We start from the raw sequence: 9,609 nt of genomic DNA on the forward strand, positions 1-9,609 counted from the left end.
ACATTTAGTCAAGTTTTGTTTTCTTTTCTTCAGAATGACTGAGTTGAGCTAGGCGCAGAGTCTGTCTGTGTGTCTGTTTGTATTTTTTACTTTTTTCCTAGGCTCAGTGTCTGTCTGTCTGTCAGTACCTGTCCGTGTACGTCTGTCTGTCTGTCTTTCTTTACGGGTCAAGTTATTGTCTGTCTGCCTTTCTGTCTTATTGTGTGTCTCTTTCTTTCTTTCTGTCTTTTCTTTCTTGTTTTTTTCCTTTCTGCCGTTTGTCAGCAGTCTGTCTAGTACGTGTCTGTCTGTCTGTCTGCGCACACGCGTGTCAGTGTGTGCCAGTGTATGTGTGTCTGTGTGTGTGTGTGTGATGTGTGTGTGTGTGGTGTTTGTGTGTGTGATGTGTGTGTGTGTGGCAGTGTTTGTGTGAGTGTGTGTGCGTGTATGTGTGTGTGCGTGTGTGTGTACGTCAGTGTGTTTATGTGTGTGTGTGACGGTGTGTGTGTGCGGCGCCGCGCGTGTGTGTGTGTGTGATACTGCCGAAAGAGAGAGAGAGAGAGAGAGAGAGAGAGAGAGAGAGAGAGAGAGTGATAAAGCGAGAGAGAGAGAGAGAGAGAGAGAGAGAAAGAGAGAGAGATAATAATAGCGGAGAGACAGGGAGGGCCAGAGAGAGAGAGAGAGAGAGAGAGAGAGAGAGAGAGAGAGAGAGAGAGAGAGAGAGAGAGAGAGAGAGAGACTCGGAGAGAGAGAGAGAGAGAGAGCGAGAGAGAGACTGAGAGAGGGAGAGAGAAAAGGAGAGAGAGAGAGAGCTACAGAGAGACTGAATAAGAGAGAGAGAGAGAGAGAGAGAGAGAGAGAGAGAGAGAGAGAGAGAGAGAGAGAGAGAGAGAGAGAGAGAGAGAGAGAGAGAGATAGTTACACTAGGACGTGACACACACGCGCGCGCAAACTTACACACATTTACACACCCACCCACCTGCCCACACACACACGCACACCGCACACCCACACACACCGTGGCACACACACACACACACACCGTGACACACACACACACACACACACACACCGTGGCACACACACACACACACCGTGGCACATACACACACACACACGCACACACCCACACACACACACCCACACACACACGTCCTCGCACGCACAAAAATCAGTTTAGACGTACATGTATCAGCCATTGAATATCATCGATTTAATCATTAATTTTGTCGAAAACGTAATATTTTTTTCATTGTCTTTAGTGACCTGAAAAAGTGACAGAATCGTTTTACCAATTAATTAACGCCAGCAGATGTTCAGGGAGAAATTGAGGAGGAGGTGTCCTTTTGGAAAATGTTCGAAGAATTGCACCAGAAATAAAACACGTATTTGCCTGTGTGTCACACATATCACTGTACTGTAACATTGCCAGATACGATTAATACGAATAAAACCAACGATAAATTAATGTTGTATTATGGCTGGATCTCTTAAAATAAGTAAAATTTAAATTTTTTTTTAATGTTTTCATTTAGAAAATAAATCACAAACAATGTGAATCTGTGAAATAGGAAAGAGGTCAACAAAGAAATTAGGTATATATATATATACTAGATGAATACCCGCTTCGCCGGGTACGGCTGCGGCGGGAAGAAGTCGAGCCGAATACCCGGCTGTGCCGGGGACCCGGCTATGCCGGGTGTACGCCGGCTTTGCCGGCGCACCGCACGGAGGAAGGGAGACAAACGCGGCTGAAAACACTGGAGAAGATAAGGAAGAGTTACTGGGAATGGATCTAGAGAAAAACCAAAATCGGTTCAGCGCTGCGCGCTGAGAGCACGTGTTGAAATATCTCGTCAATCAGGTTGTGTCCGGGGTGTAGCTGAATACGGTCTGCAAATTTGAAAAAGATCCACTGAGAACTTTGGCTTGGCATCGCGGACACACACACACACAGGCAGACACAAGTCGTATATATATATAGGAAGGTCCTTGACCGAAAATTTGGGTAGCCAACTTATCTTGTTTGTGTTTTTACTGTTCAACTAATGTTTGCAATATATAATTATATTTATTCCCCCCTCTGCTTCTTTACCTCTGTAAATTTGTAGAGCTAGTTATTTTTCGATAAACACCCAGCAACCAAACAAATAACGACCCAGCAACAGCCTGAATCCTCGATAGCGCAATGGGTTGAGAAGCTGTTCTGCGTCGGTACTACTTTTGCGACTGAAAAGTTCCGAACGCTCTAATGTACAAAGTATACATCTCTGGAGCAAACAATACAAACATACCGCATTTAAATTAACAACTACAGGCTTGAACACATGAATCTCCATATAAAATCCATGAGTTTGGTTGTTTTCTGAATCTAGGTCTGCTGTGCACAAACGTTCATCACAAGCAAATTCCCAAGGCAAGTAACTCTCATACTTTGTCTAGCGACAAGAGTAGTTCCCCTTTCAAATTTCTGTTCACTCAGTTTCTTCGACAACAGACTGCAATCCGACGGTCAGTTTTCAACAATATTTCATTTAATAAACAGATCACACGCAACCAAATGCACACATTTCATCAATTTAAACAACATAAAGCGGTTTCATACACTATTTTCCCCAGAAAACTGAACTTCATACAGTTTTTAACGTTGGAACACGGGTGCAAAAGTTCGTCTGCTAGTCCCATTTGACGAAAGAACATTGTCCTAAGCGATACCAAAACATATACAGAACACACAATATCTGCCTTTGCCGCCACAGCAGAATAACAGCATATCTGTGTACTTGATTTTAGTCCAAAATAGGAAAACTGACAAGAAGTGTTAACAGAATGGAATGATTTGCACGGAACTATACAACCGCGCATTAATCGATCGCCTGCGCAGGTTGACTGGTTGAGTGAATAGGATTCGATCAAACTTTCGCAAAAAAACTCCTCTTTTCTTTGAACTGAAGAAAGGAGGAATAAAGAGGTTACACACCTCGTCTCAGTGATTATAAAAAATAATGGTCTCAGTTCGCGGTCATGAAAAAGCTCGCTAAAAGCTCGCATTTTTCATGATCCGGTAACTTCGACCATTATTTTTAATAATCACTGAGACTCGGCATGTAACCTCTACATATACGTATTATCATTATATGGTTGTATGTCTTGAAACCAGCGAACAAAAAGAAAGAAACAACACAGAACAACACCTGTTTATGTTCTCATCAGTTTAGACAAAAAACAACACACACAAAACAAACAAACAACAACATCAAAAGCACGATACATTTACTATTGTCAGCAAAAAAGAGGACACAAATGTTAAGCTGGTTTGTATGGTTGCTGTATATATCTTGAAAGATAATAACCGAGACAAAAAGAGGACGAATACTGCAACATTGCCAGATAGAACAGAGGCCAACGTAAAATTACTTTAGGTTTGAATTACGGCACTTGTCTTAAAAAAAGTGAAATCGAAAAGGCTCTTTCAGAAAAATATAATCACAAATACAGTAGCATTGTCAAATTACAAAAACCCTACCGTTAATGTAAAAAAAGAAGGTTTATGGGTGTACTTCTTGAAAAGCTGAACTAAACAGCGATATCAGACAATTATGCTTGCACGTGTTCTGGAGTCGTGCGAAGGGGGGGGGGGGGGGGGTTACGAGCGGGGAGGGAGGGGGAAAATAGGTTAAAACTGAGATGTGTGTGTGTGTGTGTGTGGGGGGGGGGGGGGGGGGTCGGACTGCTTAAAACTGAGTTTCTTTCACATTTCAACCAATCCCATCCAATGCTCTTCACCCCTGGAGTCCAGAACCCCCCTTTTAATTGAAAACACACTGGCAGTGATTAGACACCATTGCCGGTACGAACATGTTTCCGTCACTTTCGTCACTGTCAGATACGTCATCATCATCACCATCATCATCATCATTATCATCATCATCATCATCATTATCAAGGGAATCCTCGTCGGTGAGTGCAGTGGGAATAGGTGAGGCTCGAACCAGCAACCACTGAATTCTGTACACAGTCGTACACCGTCCGCCCAGCACACACATTCCTCCCTCGCTGAAACGTAAGTTAAAGTTGAATATTAGGTATAACAATTATGACAGATTATATAGCGCGAACCACAGTAGTCTATGGTCTCCGCGTTTTACATACAAGTATTTAACACCCTCAGAGAGAATATATATGTTCTCTACTCAGCTTCTCGACAAATTCTAGCCTTCCTCGCCGCGAGAAAACGCAAAGAAACGCAGTCACCTAGCTTTACTCGCCCACACCTAACCATCTCACCACTAAGAAATGGAGACTGACTAACAAAATGAAATGTTATTAGCACCGCATTTTTCTTAAATCGTTGATTTTATTTTATCTTGTTTTGCAAGTGTCCGTGACATTTGAAATAATCTGTTTTATACTCCTAATCATTGTTTGGATGGAAAATACGTATCAAGTATCAAGTGCTTTAATTGAGAGAACTCAAATGTGTGTATCTGACACAGAATTCGACAAGTCTGATGGGAATAAAGGAAAAAAAAACTAAAAAAAACGACGGAGGAACTATAAGCCTACCAATATATTCTCTTTTGCCTGAAGGCGACCGTGTCCGCAGGCATAAACCTGTGGATTTTTTGACAAACAGTTCTTACATTGTATAACATCCAGCTTGAAAATATAGATAAAAAAAAGTTTAAAAAAATGAAATGAAATGAACTGAAATAAAATAAAAATAAAATAAAACAAAATAAAATAAAATAAAATAAAATAATATAAAATAAAATAAAATAAATAAAAATGAAAAACCCCGGATGAAAAATAATAAAATAGAATAAATGAAATGAAATGAAATAAGATGACACTATTTTGTAGGAGAAGACATATACGTCGATAATGCTAATTCTGTCAGTTTAAGAGCCAACAAAAAAAACTGCAGACACGATCAGAAAAGTATTGGGAAGTCAGTTATGTTTTGTCGCGGGGGACAGATGAGAGGGAGAGAGATGGGGTGGGGTGGGTGGGGTGTGTGTGTGTGTGTGTGTGTGTGTGTCGGGGGTGGGTGGGGGTAGTCGTTTGAGGACGAAAAGCTCACTTTTGGCAGTATCCAGTGTGCACGAGCTGAGAGGAGGACGTGAACTGTAAAACCCGATGACGTTGTCCTGTGATCACTGACGTCACCCTCTGAGGTAACTCTACACGCATCCGCCTGCAACGCCACAGATAAATGTGACAAACGCAATTGCACAGCTGACCTAAACGATACAAATAATAATAATTAAGAACAACAACAACAAACCAAACAACAACAACAACAACAACAACAACAACAACAACAACAACAACAACAACAACAACAACAACAACAAATTACAATAACGGAGGAATGTAGGCATACTGATCGAAAAATAAAACTGCCGAGTGGCATCAGACATCTATTGCATAAGTCTTACTAAGTATTTTGGCATTACATAATCTCATTCTGCGTTTGGACGTCTGCGTTTCATTTATGTTCTTTCTGTTTTTGATAAGTTCCTTTAGTTTCTCGTTGTCCATCAAATAATGTTCTCATCAAACTGAAACATATACCTCTGATGCATATTTGAATTAGTCTTACTCTCACACTGACTTGTATCGTGTTGTTTGAAAGTACAATGGGGTTTTAACAGTGATTCGTGATGACCTCTTCACTGTTCCATATTAAGCCCTCGATCATGCAGGCTCCAAATATGAACCAGTTGTGAATTGTTCTGTATTTAGTGTTTGCTAAATTTCTATCAAAGCTAATTCGCTCTAATTAGGCCTAATGGTTCACTTAAGAGAGAACAACTACACAGCACAAAATGAATCATGTTCGGAAGAAAACAAGCTAGTTATCAACATGAAACAAAAAGTGGTTCATATAAGGAGCCCTTCCCATACTTGACTCGTCAAAATATCGGACCCTATTGCTACGCTGAAAACACAATAGCTGTTACTGACTGTAAAGCTGGCTTTAGATTTTGAATCAGGCTCAGTTCCTTGTCGTAGTTGGGAGTTTAATTGTGATTATCAGTGCATCAGTGTAAATTCAACACTTCAGTTTGTTTTAGTGCTTGGGTGCCTGTTTCTGGTAGGTTTACGATGGCAAAACTCTGTTTCTTAACTATTACCTTGGAACACAATAAGCACGCCAACGTTTCTTACGTGTTGCAGCATCCGTTGAGTGTTCCCGCCCAGTTGTTCTCGTTCAAGCCTTCAGCCGCCCTCGGAACTTCGTCGCACTGTGGCATCTCTTCTCCTTTCTCCACACCCGTGCGCATATCGCATGTGCCATTTAAGGAAAATTTAGCCTTACTGCTTTCCACCACGAAGACCTCGTCCAAAACTCGGCTCTCGCGTAGGCGTCGTAACTGTCGTCTGCTTATAAACAGCCCAGACGAATTCCACAGCGAGCGAGACTTGAAGCGAGATCTCAGAGTTTGTAAGTCGAGGCCGCCTGAACCGGAGCCGAGAAATGCCCCCAAAGTCCAATTTAAAAAGAAAGTTGAGACGAAGAAAAACAATAGGAAAGAAACGAATGCTGGACGGGGAATAACGTTTCCTGCCATGTTATATGTCTCGGTTTCTGGGCTGTAGAGAAAGTGGTTATTTTTGGTTAGGTATTTGAGACCCCAGTATAAGGCGTTAAAAACTGAAGTTCTGATAAATAAAGGTCAAAAAGGTATTGCTTTCTCTCGTGGGAAAAAAACAAACTTCGATGTTGTATATATATATATATATATATAGCTGCTCTAGTTTATGTTACATCTTCTTCGCGCAAAGATATGTCTCTGTATCTTGTGTATTTAGAAATGTTTATATGAGTTTCTTTAAGAACTTTCGATGTTTTTTGGAAGTGGATTGTTTCTCCTGTTAAATGTTACTTTTGTCTTTTTAATCCTTGAGCTTTCTGGCGCTTCTCTCTACACAGAATAGTACGTAAATGTTTGGTGGTACTTGGTCGATATTGTTAAATGTCACGTTTTTACTGACATGTTAAATTTCACCTACTGGTAAAATGTAAGCGATCCCTTCACTGTCTCTTGTATCGTGAAATGTACACTTCAAAATTGGGACATTCCGGACGCGGCTTTATGACTTAACAATAGTCTGAAATAGTTGTTGTTTGCTTTTATTGTGTTACGGTTCTTTTGTTGCTATTTGTTTTGCGCCAGAACCTTTGGAACCTGAAATCGAAAAGAAATATCCGTGATAAACTCTTTTGTCATCATTTTCACGAACGTCAAGTTCAAGTCAAACCAACTGACCCCTGACACACACATTTTGACCCGTGCAAAAGACGTTGTTTCGATAAACGAAGCGCCAATAAGAAATAATAATAAAAGCAAAGAACATAGCAACAAGAAATGCAAACATCTAACAAAGCCGAGCAAGCAGAATGACAGGTCTAATGAAAAACAAAGAGGCAATGAGTCGGAAACAAGATCGCGATTCTTTCCTTCGCTGCACGACGCAAATCTTCTGTGACCTTTGACCCAACGTGCCTTGCTGCACGATGCAAATCTTCTGTGACCTTTGACCCAACGTAGCTTCCACATTCGATAAATTAAGCTTAATATTTACAACTGAAAACCGAGGGGGTGGAATACTGAGAGGAACCTACAGAACTGTGCATCCTCAAACCTGGCATACTTATCTCAACATTTTATGAACTCAAAACACAGCAAGTTGCTTTCACACGCCAGCTTTGATTGCAACAACGTGCTGGGGCCCCAAAACATGTAATATCAAAACGGAACTTGTGTTTCAAAGCATGGCTCCCTGAGTTGATTTTGTACTTATTTTCTCACTACCAAAATGATGACAAAAACTATGTTTGGTGGTTTGTTGTCAGACCTCGGGAGGCATATCGACTTTTGTTTCATATTTATTGACACAAAAGACGTTATGCTCCCTCTCGGACCGACAAAAAAACTGGTCTGTCAACAACCCATCAAACATCTTATGCCTGTCATGCCGTTAATGTCTATATTGTCGTCGTTGTTGTTGTTATTGTTGTCGTCGATATTGTTGTCATTGTTATTGATATTACTCTTGCTAAAATTCATTGCTTTTTAAAAAATCGTATACTGCCCCTTTGTGCACTCAGGGCCGGGGTACACGAGAAAGTTACCAACAGGGTGGGAGCCAGCCGAGGGGTCGGTTTGGTTGAAATTGAGATTTGTTGTGATTTCAACGAATCAGATCCCGCGGTTTGTTCTCACCCGGTTGGATGGCACCAATTTTCACTTCGTGAACGCTATACTATATAGGCGTTTGTTTCTTTACTTCTCAGACGCTAACTAAACTGTGCACAAAAATTATTGCACCCATTTTTGTACCCCAACAAAAACATTCATTCCCGTGTTATTTCATTCAAACTTTATATGCCATTAAAGGCCCTTTACTTGGCTATCTGGTACACATTTTGGATAAAAGATATATATTATAGATGTCACATGACCGCCGCCGAAGTTAGGGTACCCCCAAAATCGACATGACGAAAACGTCAGGTATCAATTAATAATTCGACAAAAATTCAGAATAGGCGCAACTTGGCAACTCTTACATACGCGGAGAAAGCAAAATCAATTATATGTCCAGAACAATTGTTTTGTTTTGCTATCTTGCGTATGTCTTGTGTTATGTCATTTCTACTTATGCAAGTGTGGAGCGCATGAGCAGTAGAAAACGAGAGGATTTTACGTCAATTTTGAGGGGTAACATGACAAAAAGCAGTGTATTTCAGCAATGACTTAATGGATTGCTTCGTAACTTTCAGAATCTTGTGTTTACATACAAGACGTCCTTCCGGATATTTGTTGAGATGATATGCAATTTTCTGAAATGTTTTAAAACGTGTCATAGTTTTGAAAGCTTACATCCAAAAAAATCATGACTTTGCATACATGCAGACACATAATAGTTACAAATACTGCCAGAGTTTCATTTAAGTATAATCACATTTTTGGGGGATGATTGCAGTCTTACAGCGATGTCCAGTCATCCGTGACCGAAGCATGTTTTGAGAGGCACTCAGCAGTAACCGCTGTCATCAGGAAACAGTCTGAACGTTCCATTTTTTCTCTCGAGTATTTACATGGCTTGTACATGGCTTGTACAGTGGTCATACTCAAATGAAACTTTGACAGTTTGTGTAACAATCATTTTTCTGTAAGCATGCGAAATCATGATTTTTTTGGATGTAAATGTACAAACACGTGACGAATTTCGGAAGATTGCATAACATCTGAGTATATACAAATATGTAATGATCCAATTTTACCAAGGGTACGTCTCGTATATAGACTTGGAGTCCTGAAAGTTTCGAAGCAATCCATTTAGTCATTGCTGAAATACAGCGCTTTTTGACATGGTACGCCTCAATATAGACGCAAAAATCTCTCGTTTTCTACTGCTCATTCGCTCCAAGCCTGCATAAGTAGAAATGACATAACACAAGATAGCAAAACAAAACAATCCTGTTCTGCAGGATAGATAATTGATTTTGCTTTCTCCTCGTATGTAAGTTGCCAAGTTGCGCCTATTCTGATATTTTTGTCGAAAGAGAGAGAGAGAGAGAGAGAGAGAGAGAGAGAGAGAGAGAGAGAGAGAGAGAGA

The 9,609-nt window shown here is 40.5% G+C and overlaps 1 protein-coding gene across 1 annotated transcript; it reads right to left on the bottom strand.

Annotated features, from left to right (window-relative positions):
• Positions 1-3,762: 3,762 nt before the first annotated feature.
• On the bottom strand, positions 3,763-6,765 carry LOC138958484 (uncharacterized). The gene is made up of 3 exons (XM_070329659.1): positions 6,154-6,765; positions 5,063-5,176; positions 3,763-4,035 (listed from the first exon to the last, which is right to left on the bottom strand). The coding sequence occupies exons 1-3, from the start codon at positions 6,555-6,557 to the stop codon at positions 3,789-3,791; spliced, it is 765 nt and encodes a 254-aa protein (XP_070185760.1). The 5' UTR covers positions 6,558-6,765; the 3' UTR covers positions 3,763-3,788.
• Between the last annotated feature and the right edge of the window lie 2,844 nt (positions 6,766-9,609).

The sequence above is a fragment of the Littorina saxatilis genome, linkage group LG1, assembly GCF_037325665.1.
Source record: "Littorina saxatilis isolate snail1 linkage group LG1, US_GU_Lsax_2.0, whole genome shotgun sequence".
NCBI lineage: Eukaryota > Metazoa > Mollusca > Gastropoda > Littorinimorpha > Littorinidae > Littorina > Littorina saxatilis.

Coding starts and splice junctions, on each gene's coding strand:
- LOC138958484 (XM_070329659.1), bottom strand. CDS start 6,557: ATGGCAGGAAACGTTATTCCCCGTCCAGCATTCGTTTCTTTCCTATTG. Junction 5,177..6,153: donor CTCAACGGATGCTGCAACAC/GTAAGAAACGTT, acceptor GTGGCGTTGCAG/GCGGATGCGTGTAGAGTTAC. Junction 4,036..5,062: donor CACACTGGATACTGCCAAAA/GTGAGCTTTTCG, acceptor CTTACGTTTCAG/CGAGGGAGGAATGTGTGTGC.